The following is a 20771-nucleotide window of genomic DNA, read 5'->3' as shown; positions in this document are numbered from 1 at the left end:
ACAATAGGAATTGTAATCACATAAATGAAGTGCTGCACTGAGGGCAGTAAAGTGCCGTTCAACGCAACCAAAGCTCTTTAAATAGTCCAACAACAATACTTCAATAGCAACAAGACAGTTCTCTGCAATGCTGCTGAAAAAGGAGCCTTTGAAACTTGTTTTAATTCACTGTGAGTAAAGTCTACAGTGTGAGGCCTGTTAACATTGTTTTAATAAGTGGCTGTACTCCCATTACTGTGCAGCACGCACAACGGCTCTGTGCCCTTCCCTGAAGGCCTCCACTTGCTGTCTGTGACAGCTCTCCCTGCGTTCCAAGGCTTGTCCTTGCCTACCAGCAGAATCAAATCATTAGCATGACTTTTTCCAAGCCATTAAACAAGGACTACCGCACTTGCATTTGTCTACACTAAGTGTGTATTTGTGTGTATGTAACCACATGCTGTTTGTAATCAGGAAGACCTCAGGAAAGAAACGTAATGTGCCCCCTACGAAATAGATATACCGCCTGGTATTGAGTAGAGTCGTTGTTAGGCCCCAAACGTAGGTAATCATGTGTAGCTACTGTAAATTGTTTGGTAAATACCTACTCATTAAAATACTTAAACTGGAAATTGCTTCCCTGCTCACTAACACCAAAGCCTCTTAAGAGATACTATAAATACACAGATGCCCGGATATGTTGATTTTAGTCCTTACTGAATTATTCAGTGCAATTCTGTTGAATCATTTTCAATCTCTCCTGGCACAATGAAGGAATACAACATTGCAGACCATGTCATAAAAAATAGCCTCTGTTTAAATCAGTCTGCGCTATTACTACATCCCCATTGTGTCATTTCCCATCTTCATTAATCAGAGGAAGGCTATCTGAAGTACGCACACGCTGCTCACTGCTGTGATCGGTCATCTTGCTTCCAGTTGTGTGTTTTGCAGCTCTGCCCCAGTCTCATGATTCGGTTCGAGCGACGTGTCACATGCTGTTATTATGATGCTCAATTCTGGCAATTTATTAGTCCCGGTGCCCATTTGTCTCGCCTGATGAAGAGATGTATGCACTATGCTCTACAACGTCGCTTCTGAAGAAAGTTGCACGTCTTGGGATTCAGTACAGTGTGTTTTCCTTCCCCTCCAAACACAAGAGTGAGAACTGAAATATTCTTATTCAAAAATAACAAACGCAACGCTGTGAAAATAACACTTTTATGTATTTTCTCTTCTTAGTCACTCTGCTTGTATATGCTACGCCTCAATCTTTTCTTAGGATGCGAGTGTGTTGAGTCATAAAAAGCTCTGCCGGAAGCTATGAGTTACACCAGCAATGCTGACGGCAACTTGCTAGTTACACTAAACTTCTGAACTAATATACATCGGAGCATATGCATGTGTTTCAAGCGTGCGAGACATGCAAATATATGAACTGCTCTGATAAACTTTAAAAGATGAGATCTAAAGCAAGATGGATAACAAAGTTTGTATATTTTGACACTTGATTCTGTGTGTGTTTTTCGTATTTTAGGGACATTGCGGCTCGTAATTGCCTGCTGACGTGCAAAGCACCAGGTCGCGTGGCTAAGATTGGAGATTTTGGAATGGCTCGGGATATTTACAGGTAAGAATTAACACAAATGAATGATATTTGACCAATTGATTAAAATTTGTGTGGCAATATTTTCTATATCACTGTATATACTTGGATATACTTTTTTTTATTCTCACTATTACAGAATATGGCATCACTCTAAACCAGGGGTGGCCAAGTTCGGTCCTCGAGAGCCACTATCCAGCCTGTTTTCCATGTTTCTCTCCACTAACACACCTGATTCATGATCAGGATCGTTGTCAGGCTTCTGCAAAGCTTGCTGATGAGCTGATCATTAGAATCAGCTGCGCTGAAGGAGGAAGACATGGAAAACAGGCTGGATAGTGGCTCTCGAGGACCGAACTTGGCCACCCCTGCTCTAAACTATAACTAAATTAATCAGTGTTTGATGAAACTGACAAATATATCAGTTATATCCTGTTAACAGTAAATGGCTAAAACGTGCTGTCATGTGGTACATACACACGCACACACTCACACACACACCATACACAAGTGTAGCTAATGCTGTATCATCATAAGGTCAATGAGCTAATTTTTGCACGTGCTCTTTTTTTTGCCAAAGTGAATAAAATCAAAATCCGAAGAGTGATGGTATGTTATTTTTACAGAGGTGCAGACTAAAACCACAATAGTTAACAGAGCCAGGGTTTACCCTATTGCTTTGCTGGTCGGCCACCAGGCTTTTCTTGCAACACCCACACCCTCCCGCCACCCGCCGGGCTTAGCGTCACTTGCTTAAAAAAACCTTTTACATAACATGTAGGGGTCCGCGGTATATATGGTATATTCATTACTATATAAGGTATGAATTTGGCCAAAGGTATAGATTTGGACTCTACCGTCCAATTGTGGTAATGCAGGTTATTATGTCTTCCCTGAGCACGGCTCAGTGAAACAGAAATGCCCAAATTGTACGACCACATCAACTCGCTGTTTGTATTGTGGAATGCTTGTTGCACACTGTTTTGCAAGCTAATGTGACTAAACATGGCAAAATTTCGCTTTGCATCCAGTGTCTACATAGCATGCTTAGAAGTATATTAGTTAACTTAGGCCTATGTAGTAAATATTTAAAATAAAAGGACCTTTATTAGTCCAACACTGGAGTAATTTTCATGTTTTAAGCAGCAATAGTGGATAAAGGAAATAGAAAAATGTAAAGTACGTTGCACGAAGCAGAATCCTGAATTATTGTCAGTGTGTCCAATCATACTATCCAATCCAATCTATCAGTAATGTTATTTGTTATTTTGAGTGCTGACTGTTAATTAGTTCTTTACTACTGTGAAAAATATATATATTATTTTTAAGTGTATTTTTTTGTGTTTTTGTTAAAAACGTATTTCAAGATTGTGCCTTTTTGTTGCTCTATGGAGAAATTTTCCCAAAAATATCTTTACAATAGCTTTTTTATTTGACCATTATGACTCAAACATCTTCTAATTAGGAGATTGACATCTTAGCTGTTGACAATGGGTACTCCAGCAAACCTCTGGCCAATAGTTTTCAGACTGGATTCGGGTTCGAATTTCCTGCCGTCTGTCTGCGGATGTGACGTCATGCGTGCACTGTGTACGTGAAAAAGGGAGTGTACAGTTTTATTTTTCAGCCACACTTGGCAGTAGTGATTAGAAATTCAATTTCCCGCATTGAGCAGCTTTAAAGTATCATTAATAAATGGCTTTTAATAATGTAAAATAGTGATAATTTAAACAAAAAATCCTGTCAACATTTCCCTCCCTGCCACAAAAACATGGTGGGCCGCCGGTGGGCTTCACTACCACCAGGCTTAGCAAGTTCTCTTGGGGAAACCCTGCCAGACTGTTCAATTAATAGATGTGATACTGTCATTCAAGCAGGGCAGAATTAGATTATATACAGTATAGTGTATGCACCTAAATTTGTGGCCAGTAAGTGTAGATTTTATCTCTATGTCTATAAATTATTGCACTGTCCTTGAGGCTCGTTAAGATCTGTAAATATTCAATCACAACTCCGAGGGGCGTCTAACTCTTTCTTCTAATCTGAGCAACCATCCACTAGCCAACAAGCATCTCATTATTCTCATCTCAACATTTAATATGGCCTGTGCAGTTCCACATGATGCCACGAGTTCTCAATTCAGCAGGGAAATCATCCCAGCCTTTCATCTGAGAGAGACGGGAGCTGGGGAAATGTGTCACAACATGCAGCTATATCATGGCAGCATTCTGTGAAAAGTCTTACATGAGGAAGGGGATGGGGCTAAAGTCACATCCGGTTAAGGCTGTTGCTCGATTGCCCCCAGGGTGCCACATTAGGCGAGCTTGATTTAATTGCTGATGTCAGTTTTTCAGGTGCCTCGCCAAGATTTTGCTTTTATATTGCAGCCTCCAGCAGTTGTGCTCAGACTGGACTTATCTCGGCTTTTATGTGCAGAAGAATGAGAGGGTACCAAGCGCTCAGTGCCGCTTCGCTGTCTGCAAGTTCTATTTGCTGTTTCATGGTGTGACCCTTATTTGTGTGACAAGGGACATGCAAGTCCTTTTAAGGCCGTCACAGTGAGTTTAGGGATAGGGCTTAATGTCAGCTTTTTATATTCGGAGAGGAGAGCCACAATTGCAGTCACACGTGCTGGTATTCGTCACTCAAACAGCCTTGCACGCACGTGGGCACACGGGGAATGTAAAAAAAGAAAAAGAAAAGAACAGCTTGTCAGAGGGCACAGTGGAGCAGGTAGTGAGTGACTCTGCCGCACAGTCAAAAGGAGCCAGTTTTGAATCTCAACTAGGTGATTAGGGCATTTCTGTTTTCTGAATTTGCATTTTCTTCCACATTCTAAAAAACGATTCATGAAAGGTGAACTAAAGACTCTGAATTACCAATCAGAACAAAGGATGACAGATATAGTATCTTGGAACTGTGTACTGTGTGATTCTGGAGGGGGGAACAATTCAAAGATCAAAATGTCCTGTGGTGTTACTGAAAAAACATATTTTTACTCATGAAGAAATGACAGGCACAGTATTTGCATTTTTGGATGAGGGAGACATTGTATTGGAACTCAAACAGCAGAGAAAACGCATTTGTCTATCTATATTTGTATTTGCAGTTCCACCACCAAAATTGAATGACTTCCTGCTTTGCTCAAGTGCCAGCCCTGTGCAAAGTTTCACTGAATGCCATTCATAGTTTTTCGTAATCTTTCTTTGCTTTGTGCTTGGCTGAGTTGCAGAAGCAAACACAGATACACAATGAACTACTCTATGGTAGTTTTGAATAACACAGACAGGACTGCAGGCAGGTATAAAAAAAAAAAAAAAACTTGTTATGTGTGTTAGATTAGAGTTATAGATTTCTGGGGACTTGGGTAAAATTGTCTTACTCTGCAGCTTAACCGAGTCTGGCTTGCTGGTGCTACGTTGGGTTAGAAAAGAGATGAGCCACACAAAAAAACTGCCTGAAAGATCATCTACTGTCAAGATCTTCCGTCCATCCACGAAAACAAAGTCAATCATTGACTAGGGTGTCTTAAATGACTATACAGACACCCTTATGTCTGAATATGGTGTTCGTTTTGGAAGAAAAACAATGATGAGCACACTTTTAAGTCCAATAACCGCTCGGGTTTTGGCTGGCGGTCGGGGGGGGTTGTTCCTCCCGATATTTCCCTTCGAGCTCTCACTGTCGCTGCCCACGTGAGCAGAACAAGAGGTACCCAACGGTAGCACTCGAGAGAACCCCTTCTAAGGATTCAAAAAGGGTGTGTACTTTCAGCGATTCTTAATCAACCCTAACATATAGGCGGCGAGTCAGGGGGCAATAAATATGCCCACACCTGCTTGGCACTTCTCACCATGGTCAACTCTAGAGCGGAAGAGAACCCAACCCCTCTCGAGAAGAGTTGTACCAGAACCCAAGCTGTGTGTGTAAAGGCGAGCCAGATTACCTCTAGTCAGAAATTCCCTGAAAGGTGGCATTTCAGATCCTACAGCCAGCTTCTGTAGCCAGGGATCGAACAGCCAAGATAGATAGAACAGGCACTTTATTCATCCTACAAAATTGGATAAATTTAGATCATTAAATCAAAATAGACTGTTGTTGTTGTTAACACTGCCCTCATGTAGAATTTAAAGTTAAAGTGTATTTGACACCCTAAAATTATATAACCTCATCTTTCTCTTCAATTAGATTGAATGAGTTAACATTTTTCTACGATCATAAGTTCTTGGGCTACTTAAATTTCTGATTTGATGTGCATTACTAATTTTACATTTGTCAAAGTTCTTTGAGGAACAATACACAAATAAAGACAGTGCCTGACCTCAGTAACCACGACATCAATGGCCAAACAAAGGAGTGATATTAAGTTCAGGAAGTAGTCAAGCTGTGCAAAGAGCCCTTTGGGCTTTTTTTTTTTGATTTTGCCCCTTCCTGACAACGGACAACAAACGGCAGACTATCTGGTGTTTTACTCGCATAAGATCATCCTATGAGATTATTCTGTGGTTTGAGGTGCGTCAAGAGTGAATTTGTCCCCATAATAAAGTCTGAAACAGGTCGGGCAGACAGTTTTAAATATTAAACATGTTTAATATTTACAAACAAAGATCTCAAGAGTGTGGAGGCCAACGTCTCATCAAGTCAGGACTCATTTAACTGTGACATGGAATGGAATGTTGCCAATCAGAAGCGCCCTGAGTGACTCCTATCCGATGTAATTATGTGTATAAAAGTGGGTTCCCCATCACCATTCTACACGTCCTCCAGTCCCTTTTAAAACACTTGAGTAACATCTGCACAAGAAAATTCCTAAGTTACGAGTATGTGTGTGACGGGCCTTAGGCAGTTCAACAGGAAGAAGTGTCTGTAGTTTTTATGTAGTGGTTAAAATGCCAACCTCTTTGTGATTGGGCTATACATTTTTCTGTTGGTTTATTTGACCCTAAAAGCTTTTCTTGTACAGGTACCCTTTGGATGTTAGTGTACTGACTGACGTTGACAAAATAAGTCAAAGTCCGTGCTTTTACATAAGATCCTTAAGTGAGGACTACATACATACTGTATGACATGTAATTCAAACCTATAAGCAATTCTAACGTCATCAACAATCCCGTTAACGTCACCAAGAATTAACGCTTTAATCAATCTCTGCATTGGAATTAAATGGCACTGACAAAATGAGCAATTGCCTCCTCAGACATGTGAAACAATGAGGGCCACTGTCATGTGTTTCACAGAGAATTTCATATTTATGCAGTCTCAGTCATCACAAAGAGAATTGTCTCTATCGTTTAATGTATTCAATTTGTCTCAAGATGGTACGGTGCCAGCATCCTGGAAGGTCAAAGCTCTGAAGTTGCACAAGAGGAGCAAATGCTTGCCTCCTACACTTTAACTCCACCTGAAAAACATGAGAATCGAGATCAGCACTTACCGACTTCCACCAAGACCAAATCTGAAAGACTTTTACTTATTAGCAAAGAAGCAACAATGTGAAAATGACTAATTCAACATAAAGCTGTGATTGGGTTTGCTCAAGATGAGTGGTTTCCACTGATTTAGTGAAAAGGCTGTGATTTTGCAAGCGGTTGTGTGTGCAGGCCTGTATTTTGCTGTAGCAAATTACTTTAAAGACATACTTTTTGGGCAGCCGTTTTCTCCCTTGACAGAAAAACATCTTAAAATATTGCTTCTAAAGGTTAGGCTGTCAAAGCCACTTTTAATGCATATATGAGTAGCTTGGCACAGCCAAGACATTTTTTGTCACCTGTTGTTCCCTTCTTCTCATTCAGTTTTTGCACAAGCTCAACAAACACGTCAGAAAGTTGCTCTACGGAGTACACAATTTGCCTTGCGTGACGAAAGGGGGCAAATTGGGATTCTTATTTTGACTTTTTTATCCCAATTGGAATGAAGATGAGTTCTAAACTGCAGCAGGATTCATCCATCCATCATTTTCTTCTACTTTGTCATGGTCGGGGGGCGGGAGCAGCAGCTTAGACTTCTCTCTCCCCAGCCACTTCGCCCAGTTCTTCCGGGAGGATCCCAAGGTGTTCCCAGGCCATCTGCGAGAAATAGTTTCCCCAGCGAGTCATCTCCGAGGCCTCCTGCCTGTGGCGTGTGTTCGAAACATCTCACCAGGGAGGCGTACGATCAGATTCCCGAGCCACCTCATTTGGCTCCGCTCAACATGGAAGAGCAGCGGCTTGACTCTGAGCCCCTTCCGGGGGAGCGCGGACACTCTGCAGAAGAAACTAATTTCCGATGCTTTTATCTGAGATCTTGTTCTTTCGGTTGTGATCCACAGCCCATGGCCATAGGTGATGGTAGGAATGCATATCAACTGGTAAATCACTCGGCTCAGCTCCTTCACCACCACAACAGACCGATACACAGTCCACATCACAGCCGATGCTGCATATACAGTTTCATTTTATTTGTCTTAAACTATTATTTATTTATTGAAGTAATTAACAGCGTAATTAATTCTGGAGCCTCCCCTATCATTATCATCACTATTGCCACTGAATCCAGATCGCACACGTTCTCATGAAGCCCTGTAGCTGACACCTCTCAGCTTAGATGTTGATTTGTGTCCATTCATCTTGGAGGACATGGAGGTCGGGAGTCGCGTGAGCAGTGATGGCTGTCACTCACAAGGTGCCTTGAGCAGCTCAGCGTGAATTAGGTTTTCACCTCCAGCATTATTAACAATTAGATCATTTCTCTAGCAGCAGCAAGGCGGCGTTAAAAATGGATCAAACCCAGAGGGGGAAAAAAAGCTCTCGCCTCTTTCACTTGATAGATTGCCACTTCTCACCGGGTCCCTCACATCAAGATATGTGCCATGTTAAAATGTGTCTGGATTAGAGCACTGATACGCCCACTGACAGCACAGAATTAATCATGCACGTCAGGTTTCTTTTATTCTTCTGTTTGAGGCTGTTGCTATGGCAACGGCAAAGGAAAGTAATGCTGCTTTTTATTGTATTATGATTCTGATGTCTTTTCCGGTTGGTTGCGTAACTGTGTGTTTGTGTGTGTGTGTAGAGCAAGTTATTACAGGAAAGGTGGTCGTACCATGCTTCCAGTAAAGTGGATGCCACCTGAAGCCTTCATGGAGGGCATCTTCACATCCAAAACAGATACATGGTGAGCACCCCGTCCTCTCTGCGCCTAATAAGTAGCCATAAGGCTAAACCCGCCATCACTTTGATGCCGTATTCTGAGGATTTTCATTTGCATGTATGCCGTGGCTCTCTGTGACCTCTGCAATTCTCTGTCCTTCAAGATGCCCAAATCAAATGCTTGTTTTTGTTTTATTCTTTATCTTGGCTTTTTTAAATCCCTTCTTATCCTTTATAGTCTTAGCTTTGATGGTGCTTGTCATATGACTTGATTGTCCTTCTCACCCTGTTTCATTTTTCTTAATGTTCGCCAGGTCATTTGGGGTTCTGTTGTGGGAGATCTTCTCACTGGGCTACATGCCTTATCCAAGTCGCAGTAACCAGGAAGTTCTGGACTTTGTAACCAACGGTGGGAGAATGGACCCACCCAAAAACTGCCCTGGGCCTGTGTATGTAAATCTGAACGTGCATGTTGTGTTTGTTGTATTTAAAATGCAATGGAAATGAAATGCCCAGGAACGAGACAATGTTTACTTTTGTGAGCCCTGCAAAGAAAAAGTGCTGTGATTGACTAACTGGGAGAAGTGATCTTTTTATAATGCCAGAAACAAAAAGGATCGTGACCTATCCTCTATTCAGCAAATGCAATTTGGAGCTTCTGAATAATCTTATGGGCTGACCTGAAGCACAAGAAGGAGTCATGTCATATCACTTATGGCAAAACTACTTCCAATTCTGTATTTCTTTGGACCTGGGTCATTTAAACACACATGCAGCACTTAGGGGCATATTGTCCTATGTGCTTAAGTCAGAAAAGGCGTGCTGCTGCGCACTTTTTTTTGTGCTTGGCAATGGTCACTCGCTTTTCAACTACAACTACATGTAATAGAAAAGCTCCAAATATAATATTAATAAATATAATATGAATTTACTTTTATTGAATTTATTAACCACAGACTGCAAGTACACAGTCCTTCACATTAGCCCGTTAGATGAGCCGCGCACATCACTGATGACGTTCAGTAGCCTATATAACTTCCGGATCCATACTCAAGTCAACTTTACATTTAAAGTATGAAATGCATTTCAAATGATCGCTATGAAATTCACCTTCCAGCTGGGTGTGGCAGAAGCCTAGACGGGAGAATTGCTGTGCACTCAAAGTGCGTAAGAAATTGACTTAAGTGCGAACTGGGGAATTAAATGCCCTTTATGCTGGTCTTTCACAGAGCAGTTTTTCAGGCATGCTGTCCCAAGTTCTACACAAAAAGTCCTATGCAGGATGGGCAAATCCTTTACAATTAGTCAGCCAACCATCAGGGGGCGAGCAAAAGGCTTCATTTTGCCTAAATAACAAGTGAGGGAAAGGGATCAACATTCGTTCTCTGGAGTTGTTTTCGAAGTTAAAGAAGATAATAGCATAAGTATTCAGTTATCCTTCTGTATTTTTTTTAAATTCTTAAGTAAGTTTGTTTCTTTAAATTATTCATTATTGAATTGAAAATTATAATTTATTTGTTTTAAAGTTTCATGTTTTGTCGAAACTGTTTACATATTGTTGAAGAAAAGTTTCTCCATAATACATTTCCCTAACATGATGAATGAATGTGATTAATGATCTTCATTTCAATATTGATTTGGGGGAGCGGATGTTGTACACACACTTAAAAGACTCATTCTTGACATGTACAGTAGGCAGTCTGTCCCTTCTTTTCAGGTCAGGAAAAAGGCTGCGTTTTGGAAAGCATCAGCATTTTTGCAGTGAAATTCACTCATACACCACACGACACCCAATGAGTCGTAAAATTGGCTCTGATGTAAGAGTGGCTAACTTGAAAGCATGCTGGAAACGCTCTTGATTGGTATGAAGAGTAGCCCTGCTATATAAAACGGAACCAACTCTGATTTAAGAACAAACAACCCCACAGATGCAGCCCTCCTTGTTTCCCAGGCATATCCTAACCATTGACTGTGCAGATCCCCCTAATCCCAATGTATGTATACTGTAGTATTAGGTAAGGTTGCAGTCCACATCCAGCCCATCAACAGAATCTGACCACCCCTGTCACTAAGTCTATATAGCATGATATAAAAACTGCAACCCAAAATAGTGGTTGATTTTATTAAATAAAAGCAGTGCTTTTATTTTTGATTTGCACATAAGTGGGCAGTAAAGACTTGTCTTCTGAATGGCAAACTTTTGAGTGACATCATTGTTATATTTAGTGGCTTTTCGGATCCCTCCTGTGTCTTTTTCAAAATGTGAGTAGTGACCATGCCAACAATAGTCCTCATTTTAGCAACATTCTCACTTCCGGTAGGTTGGACAGAAAAGGGAGATTTGCCCTGATAATCATTTCGTGAGTCAAAACTCAAAGCAGCTAATACTGTTAAGTAGGTGCACAGAATGTCAGCACGCTTTAAAAACATTTGCTCACTGTTTGTTTGTATTGAACAATGATTTTTAATAATTGCTTACGTTTATTTCCTAATAACAACAACCTATGTCAACCTTGTGTGTATCGATGCGTGATGGGAGGTTCGAGGAGCACCGGCAGTATGGAGGAAAGTGTCAAGTTCAAAGCCCCAGACTCCCTGCCCATGCCCCTGTGTCTTAGAAGTAGTTGTCACGCCGCCACTAATTATCAGAGTGCAAGAAGCCATAATGGTTGTGTGTACAAACTTGAGAGCAATGCCCTGCTTGAGACAAGTGACTAAATGTCGACTCTTTTGATACGCCTGCGTATTCTCTAATTTGCTGTGAAAGCAGCTCGAGAGACGATTATTCTGCTTTTGAAGATTGGCAGACCCAAAAGTTAGTCTGGACTGTGAAAGTGCAATATTGTCATGCGCGAGGAGGTACTTTAAGCTCGAACGAAAAGCACTTAGGAGTCCATTGAAGGAGACAGAAAAGCGATTACTGTTTTGGGATTCTTCGCTCCTTAGCTCTCTTTTCTTATTTGCTATAATTGCTGCAGCCATCCGACGAGATGGACTTAAAACTCCAGCATATGACCTAATACAGTGGTTCAACATTAGTATGAGACTCGGTCTCTTGGACAGACACTGATTGACTAAAGGCCTTTTAGTCCTCATTGCACCTCAATATGCCCACTTTGAATATTTCTTAGGACTGATAATTTGGGAAAAACTGAAATATTCAATATCAGTGCCAGATGTCAGAATTTGAAAGTGTGGTGACCGCAGAGTTCATCTGCAATCTGAGAGAAGTCAATTGAATGAAATAATGGGAGCAGGCAGCCATTATTGATGTCCTTGAGAACATATGAGCTGTTCTTCTCTGATAATTACTTTATTTGTACAAAAGATTGGCCTCACATAAAACTGTTGTACACAGTTGGGAGATGTGTATTTTTTTTTTACTTACTTATTGACTTGAATATGAGGGCAAAAAAAAGATAAACAAGGCTTCTGATGATGATCAAATAAACTGGGCAGTGGGTTGGTTAAAAGAAACGAATATGCTGTTATCAGCCTTCAAGTGTTACAGTAAATAAAAGTACTGATAGCACGTTTTCGAGTGAGACTGTTTGGATTTCATTCCTGTTTGCCTCCCATGAGTAATTTCCCATCTTTTTGCACTTAAACTAAATTATGCTTAATTAACACAATTAGTTGGTGGGTAGCCATGCATGGAAAAGAAAGGACTACAACTCAAATTCCTGGTTGTGAACAAATTACAAAAAATAATAATAATAACTTATTCCCTGTCCCGCGTGTGATTTATGACACATCTCCTATTAGATCAGCATATGCTCAGAATCGCTGCATATTGTCAGAGTTGTTCCAGCTATCTGCATTACCAACTGCAGCAATGACTTCATGTCTGTACATTCTTGTGTATCCACAGGTACCGTATAATGACTCAAAGTTGGCAGCACCAACCTGAGGACAGGCCCAATTTCTCAACTATCCTGGAGAGAATTGATTATTGCTTGCAGGTAACAAAACAGATCTTGGTTGTAATTGAATCCTGGGATTTATTGGCAATTTATCCATAGTTATGTTTGTCGTTTTCACTGGATTAGATCATCATTTCTGCATCAGATAAAAGTGAAAATACACATTATTTCTGACATTATTTCTGCACTGGAATTGAAAAGCAGCAACAGGAATCATCAAGACGAAGTATCTAGTGGTCTTGTGCCATGTAAAAAGTAATGAAGCTGCAAAGATACAAGAATAATAGATTATAACAATAATTGTACATTTCTTCAGATAGTGGCCTCCACTATAAAAACGCAAGACCGCAAATAAATCATTGTCCACTTGATTTAATAAAGGCCGCATTCCAACTAGATACCTCCTGTTTTATACCCTCAAGAAAAAACAAATAACACCTTTGTAATTATCTTTGCAAAGTCCTTCATGAAGACTTCATTACAGCACATGCCGCCTACAGATCTGACATAGCATCTGTAAAGGTTACAGTGAGGACATAGAGCTGCTCTATGCAGCACAAAAACATTCTGGGTTGAACATTTCAACAGTGGAAAAAAAAATAAAGAAGAATATGATCTCTGCCGACAAGAAGCGGGAGGAAGAAATTAAGTGAGCTAGACGGAAAGCTTTTAGAGTGTATTTAATCCGTGTGGGACATGCAGAACACAAGCGATCAGAAAACTCATAACAAAGAAAAGTGAGCGACAGAGCCCACAAGACATTTATTTATTCATTTTCTACCGCTTCTATGGGGCTCAAGTTTACAGCTAAGCTGGTGTGTGTCCCCTGCTGGTAAGAGACACCCCCCCCCCCCCCCACCCAATCACACCCCTGAAGTTGTGCCTGGCATTTACATCACACCCTGTCAAATGCTTGGAAAATTGAAGTCAAATAAATACGTTATTTAAAGTGGAATGGAACCTCGAGTTACAAATGCTCCTTTTTACATACAATTTGAGTTGTGCACAAAAGTTTTGCAGAAATACTACCTCTATCTACGAGCGGATGGATTTATGTTGCAATTCTTCTTGCGTTGCATAACCATCACTGTCAATGTGCATAAGGTATTTCTGTGATCTGAAAACTAGTGATATCCCTCCATGGCTTAAGGTGGAAACAGTTGCATATCGCTGCCATCGGGCCAAAACCTCGTAAGTCACAATTTGGCAAATTTCATTTCAATTTTATTTTTTTTTTAAATCTATACTTTTTGTGAGTCCACAAGTGTGGGTTTCATTTGTACAAATTATTGACCAATCTAAAGTGTTGAAAATGGCTTGTTCTTGTTTTGATTCAATGATAATGATTGGGGCGAAAACGTGTGATTTTTGGGGTCTCCTGAAAAGTGACGATTTTGGAGGTACAAGGTTTTGGCCCAACGCCAGCGATAACGCCTTCGCATCCTTGATCATGCAATCAAAATCTAATTGCTGTTGTGTTTGTAAATGGTGTAGTAAAATATGTCCGAAAAACATTTCATTTATAGCAGTTATAGTTACTTTAATTAAGAGAATGTCATGTAGCCATCCCCGCATGTTGTTGCGAGTGTTTTATTTCTTTATAATAGTGTGTTTTCACTTATTTCTGTATTGCATTATATTTATTTATTTTTACCACAAACTGGTAAAAACAAAACACAAAAATTTAAGTAAAACCTAAATTAGGGGCTGGAATGGATTAATTTCCATTCATTTTAATTGGAAATATTACCTCAATTTATGAATGTTTCAAGTTTCAACAGGCTCATGGAACCAATTCCATTTGTAACTTGAGGTTTCACTGTATTTAAATGTGTTGAATTTCTTTCTAGGTTCTCAATCAAAAATAGTGTGATTACAAGAAATTACCACTTCTATCATCAAATGGTTACATGCAGCAATAAATTTGTATTTCTCATTTCTTAAAATCATTTGTTTGTTGAAGTTAAATGAGTATTTTTTTTACATTTTAGACTAATAATTTTTTTTTAATGTAAACTAAACATGTTCAGCACTGTAAGTAAAGGGGAAGTCAACCCATTAGTTGTTTTGTTTTTTACAATAATATGTTATATGCAGCCCCACTTGTCTGAATATGGTATTCTGGTTAATATTACATTAGTGGAATATGAATTAAGCAGCAAAATCCAGCCGTTTTTATCCATCTCAGGGGGCGGCCATTTTGCCACTTGCTGTTGACTGATGAAGATGACACCAATGTTGCTCAGGTCACAGGTAGCAATCAATTGCAGCTCAGCTTCAGAAAACAGGTGAGCTGTGATTGGTCGTTGCCTAATCGTTGAGTAAACGTTGATGTCATCTTCACTCGACAGCAAGTGGCAAAATGGCCGACCCCTGAGATGGCTATAAATGGCTGGATTTTGCTTCATAACTCTTATTCCACTAACGTAATATTAACCAGAATGTCATGTTTGGACTAGTGAGGTCACATAACATATTAGTATAAAGAGTGCCCGCCGAGGGCCCCGGTTGGGGGGTTGGGTGGGGGTATGGTGGAGGCCCGCTGGTCGCTCCTCTTAACTCACTGCACTAGTTTTGCACAATACACTTTGTTAACTCTTTGACTGCCAAAAACGTTAAATAACGTTTAGTAAAATCCTACGGAGGAGCGCCAAAGATGTTAAAAGACGTTCACCAAATTTTGGTTTTTTTGGGGTTGGGAAACGGGTGGAGGAAAGCCTTGGCCAGCTGTGGTGAAAGTATCAAGCAGATCTAGTTAGTATAATGACTATTTTTGGCCCCTAGATGGCAGCGATGACTCTCTTTGGACAAGATCGGGTAGGCGTCAGTAGTAGAAGACGTGAGGCGGAGCTAGAGTGTTGAGGGGACAATGGCTGAGAAAGCGAAAATGGCGACCGGTGTCAAGCAGCTCACGCTTGATCGTTTTTTTCAAAGAAGAGAAGCATCAACCAGTGCTAAAGAGCACATTGATGACGACGATGATGATGATGGTGACTCCGAGGTTGACGCCGAAGTTGGAAGCGTTGACGCGGCGGCTATGATCACGTCATAAAGCCTCACCGGCTAGCAATGCTAACGCCGGAAAACGCGGCGCACAACCGAGCACTTCTGCACAGGCGGACGTTCAATCGGATGACGAAGAGTGCCCCGAGTCCAATGCATATTCATCGGAGGAGTGGGTACAGTCTGATCACGGAGAAGACACTGGTTATGGACTACGATGTCACCATGAATGGAGCGGATAAGATGGATCAGAACATCTCTTACCACCCGGTATAGGAACTGAAGGACATGAGGAAGCCAGACGTAACACCACCGTAATGTCACCGTATCATGATCCTGAGAGTAGACTTGATGGCAACATGGCCAAACACACACTGCAGTATATACTTGCTATTCCCCGGAAAAAAAAGCCAGCAAGAAAGTGTAGCGTCTGCACGCGAAGGGGCCATCGCAGTGAAACTAATCTGTTGTGCAAATCCTGCTGCGTCCCCTTACACGCAGGGGAGTTTTACAAAAAGAAAAACTGTATTTAAAACATCCACACAATTGTAAATAGTACCACGGTTGCACACATTTGTAAATAGTTTGCCAAATTGTTTTGTCAAATTGTTACACTGTTGAATGTAAATAAACGTATTTTGCTATCAAAAAACACTTTTTCATTGTTGGTGTTTGTGGCATCATTCATGGGGAAAAAAAAGGTGTCAAATTCGCTAGAGTGCATGAAATAATATCGTTTCACAAAAAGCTTGATTTCTCCGTATTTTGTTTCAAAACAGAGCATTTGGGTGAAACTAACCATTTTCTATTGTCGATTACTGAAAAACAGAATAAGGTAGAAACAAACTTTTTTTTCTGATGAAAGATGAGAGTCCAATCTTTCATTTGGTAGTATGTGTGTTCCCACAAAATTTTCTGTGGACCTTGAAAGATCAGTCAAAATGCTTAAATCGGCTGGCACCCACGTCTGGCAGTCAAAGACTTAATAGACACATAGGGCACATAACACACATTTTGGAGGGTGGAGACACTGTTTTCGCCCTACAACTCCCCTCCAATTTGAATGCACCCCACAACTGGGGGGGGGGGTGGAGCTCAAGTTGGGGAGCCATCGATTGGGGCAGACCGCAGTATTAAGCAGTGCTGCGGTCCCCCATCTGTATCCCCGCCGCTTCACAACGCCCCCCTATTTTTTTTTTAATGCACCACATACACTCACTGACACGTCTGGGAAGCAGGTGGATCGGAGCGGGGGGATATAATTTCCCTCTGCTCCATCTCACCTGCTCCCTGGGGGGGGGCTGGCGGGCCTGTTGTGCCCCGCTCTGCTGCGTGGGGCGCGGGCCGTGCTGGGGTGGGGGGCGCTCCTGGCTCCTGGGTTTGCTTAACAGCCGGTGGCCCCTGCGGGGCCCGGGGGTTGTGCCTTGGCCTTGCCGTGGCCTAGGGGGTTGTGCTTGCTCTGTCCTGGCCGGGGTCGACGGCTCCCCTCTCTCGTGGAGGTTTTCATGCATGCCAGATCCACCACACCAGCATCTTTCGAAATTCAAACACAATCTGCTTCTTCCTCTGGTCGTTGAATCGGTGGAGGCTGATGTCTGTGGATCTCACTCTGCTTCATCTATCCTTTCTTCCTTTCCTCAGTCTTTCCTTGGTCTCTTGAGGTCTCCCTAATTTGTTGAAATTTAGATGTTTCTGGGGTTGGTGAAAGATTCTGGTTGGTAACCCGGCGGGTAGTAGGTGATGTCTGGTCGGTGCTGGATTTCACTTTCCTTTCTTTTCTTTGATCCTTCCTCGAGTCTCCTGACAACCTCACGACTCTAGCTGGATTCTGAAGTATTCGGTTTAGGTGAACGGTATGAGATTTTAAATAGGTTTTAGGTGAATTAATGAGCACACACTCACACGCACGCACACATGTACACACACACCCGCACATGCACATACTCACGCACACAAAAAAAAGAAAAAGAGAAAAAAAAGAAAGAGAGAGAGCAATGATGATGTCATGTCAAATCGGTAAGATTACCGAATGAACAATACTGAGCTTTCTCTTAAAGAAAAAAGAAAAAAAATAAATGTTTAAGATTAACTTCCAGTGTATTTTTTTTTACTACTTGTTAAAGGGAAAATCAAGTAAAAAATGTTCTTCACAATATGTTCAATGCAGTCCTACTAATCTAAACATCTCATTTGAATTAATATTGCATTTGTGGAATATGAATTCAATGTAAACATTAACAATCTAACTTGAACCTTTTAGGACCCTGACGTGGTAACCATGCCCTTGCCTATCGAATACGGGCCCGTCCAGGAGGAGGAAGAAGGAAGTGCATCCGTGCGGCCAGACGATCCCTCGGGCGCTACTGTGTTGATAAACGCTCAAGTGCCCGATGGGGATCTTGCACAGCCGCACGCACGCTACCGCTCAGAGGAGAGCCACAGAGGAGCCGAACACACATCCATGACGAGTGCAACGTCGGAGGCCAAAGCGCAGATGCCGCCTCAGCCCCAAGCGTACCTCCATCAGCACCAGCAACCTCACACGCAGACCTGCATGACGACGACTACCACCGTCACCTCCGCGGCAACCTCTACACTCACTGCCAAGGGCCCAGAGGGGGGCCACATCAACCTTGCCTTCAGCCAGGGTAACCCAGTGGAGAAGGAGAGCCACAATGGGAAGAGTAGCAGTCTTTGGAACCCCACGTACGGCTCGTGGTTCCTGCAGCAGCTGCAGAGGAAGCAGCAGCAGAGGCAAGCGGGTGTGGGCGGGGTTTTGGGTGTGAGCGGGACCCGTGGCAGGGTACCCGGCGAAGGGCAGGAGCATGTGGGACGGACTGTGGCTGAGGTGGCCGGTTCCATGGGTCTCCAGCATAAGTTTCAACATCAGCACCAACTTCAGATGCTGCACCATCAACAGCAGCAGCAGCAGGGTCTTTGCAGACCCCTGTTAGCCCCTCTCCCTCCAGCCTCCCAGACCCCACTCCTCTTAGATTCAGGCACTTTGCCACCCGGTCCCCTGTACAGACTGAGACGTTTTCCCTGCGGGAGTATCGGCTACGGCTACCAGGAGCAAGGCGTGCCGATGGAGCCGAGTCCTCCGCTCCTCCCCTCCCAACAGCTGCCAGCGACATCAGCGGCCCACCCGAGGGCCCCCACGCCAGTGTCTCTGGCTCGTTCAGGATTATCAGAGGACAGCCGGCCGCTGTTGGTCACCATGGGGACAGTGCAGGACACCCGGCTGCCCAGAATGGAGGGTCACAACGCCACTGTGCTTTAGCCAACATGCCTGTACAGTTTACTCACTTTCCAGCTTTGGCGACTGTGTTTAGGACTACGCAACATCAAAACATGTTGTCAGCAAATTCGGTTTCTCCCTCTGGTTTGGAAACAACCTTTTAAGCGGAATCCGTCCTCAATCCATTAAGCTTTTATCATGAGAACCCGTAGGGTGTAAAATCCGAGTGAACATGAAAGCACATCAGAGAACACTGGATGGCAAATTGAATTCAAAGGCTAGTTTTGGAGTCCAGAAAATGTATTTTTTCATCACAAAAGGAGCATGACTCAGACCTCACAGAGTGGAATTTATAGCAAATATTTAAAGTCAAGTTTTTGTGCGTCACTAACTGGAAAATTATTCGCATTTCAACCCCACCGCAGACTTTGTTTCACAAACTCTGATGACTGAGGAGACCAATTTCAAAATTGCTGCTGCCAGCCACATGTTTCATTTCTATTGCAGGACCCAGAAATTGCCCACATCTTTCATGGAGAAAAACTAAAATAAAAAGCTTGGCAATTGCTTAATTTTTGAGAATCATATGTTGGATTTACAGAGACATTTGTACTAAAAAAGAAAAACTACAAAAATGTGTTTGTTGATGTTTTGCTTGCCTGCTTGTTTATTTATTCATTTGTTTATTTATTATCTGGATGTGGCTCTATAAATTATCAATGAACGGGCTCATAGTACAAGCAAAATGTACTCTCACTTCATGTTTTAAGCTGTTTGAAATGATTAACAGCAAAATGCAAGCTCAAAAAAAGCGAGAGAAATAGAATTCACCCTCCAAAACTATAAACTTGGCAAAGTTTAACAAATAATAATCACAAGAAATCTCCCTTATCCTTTATGGTGCCCTTTCATAGTGGGTGCATAAACCGATTATTAATGAGTGCCCTCAGCAACAATCTGTTTAGCGCTTTTCTTGTTGCTCAACTTGAAATACGTTGGCCCTGCTGCTGTAAAATCCCACCACAAACTCTCTTGTGCTCATGACTTCATTGTGTTCGACGGGCGTCCTTTCTTTCCTTACGGCTTTTACACACACAAAAATAACCTCTTTCCGTTTTGTGCGTGGTTATAGGAACATAGTGGATATTTGCTGAATTAATGTTAACCTTCAAATTTGCTATCTCAAAGCACTCCAACATTTACATATTTTGACTTGTTTTTATTACTGAATGAATGTTGTGGGATACAAATGAGTATAAATAAAAAAAAAACTACTACTACTACTACTGCTCTTTATATTAAATGATAACATCTGTGTTTCCTGTTCTGTTTCAGAGCCACAACCACTGTTAATTTGAGTGAGTGACATTTGACACTTCTTACATACTTGTTTGACTGTATTTGGCAAGCATGTCCGTCCATCTGGTGCAAAGCAACGACACGCTGTCGCATGTCAAGGAGCAATTAGTATGTCGACGTTGTCTCCTGTTGCTGTAGCACTTCTATCCATTTTGTGATCTCTGTAGCCCATCCAACATTCTTTCATGTACAAAGACATTCTGAACTGCATCTGTAAATGATGTATTTTAAGAGTATTGTACTATGGCTCTGGTAAATGCTGTACATTGCCCTTGGAAGACATTCGCCAAAATTAATAAATTACTATAAAATAAGTTTCCTGCAGAACTTTTTGATATGAAAAAAATGTCAATGCAGTTTTTATTAGTAATAATGAACTTCTCAAATTAGATTGCAAAGGCACACCTAAGGAAGTGTCTCCTAAGAGCCTAAACATAATTCCAATGAGTGATTCATTCTATATTCCATGTTGAACAAGATTTTAAATGAGGTCCAGAGGCAGTTAATATTTAATCTTATCTTTATTATTATTATTA

At 41.7% G+C, this 20771-nt stretch overlaps 1 protein-coding gene across 2 annotated transcripts in view; it reads left to right on the top strand.

Annotated features, from left to right (window-relative positions):
- The window catches only part of alk (ALK receptor tyrosine kinase), a 379915-nt gene extending 359366 nt beyond the window's left edge, over positions 1-20549 (top strand). For both annotated transcript variants that reach the window (XM_077579089.1, XM_077579020.1), the window contains exons 25-29: positions 1517-1609; positions 8636-8737; positions 9027-9161; positions 12584-12674; positions 17899-20549. In XM_077579089.1, the coding sequence (XP_077435215.1) occupies positions 1517-1609; positions 8636-8737; positions 9027-9161; positions 12584-12674; positions 17899-18918 (1441 nt within the window). In that variant the 3' untranslated portion in view covers positions 18919-20549. The remainder of the gene's footprint in view (positions 1-1516; positions 1610-8635; positions 8738-9026; positions 9162-12583; positions 12675-17898) is intronic.
- The last annotated feature ends 222 nt before the right edge of the window (positions 20550-20771 follow it).

This window comes from Vanacampus margaritifer, chromosome 1, assembly GCF_051991255.1.
Source record: "Vanacampus margaritifer isolate UIUO_Vmar chromosome 1, RoL_Vmar_1.0, whole genome shotgun sequence".
Taxonomy (NCBI): domain Eukaryota; kingdom Metazoa; phylum Chordata; class Actinopteri; order Syngnathiformes; family Syngnathidae; genus Vanacampus; species Vanacampus margaritifer.
The sequence above is the reverse complement of the archived record's forward strand: the minus strand, read 5'-3'. Positions and strand labels throughout refer to the sequence as shown.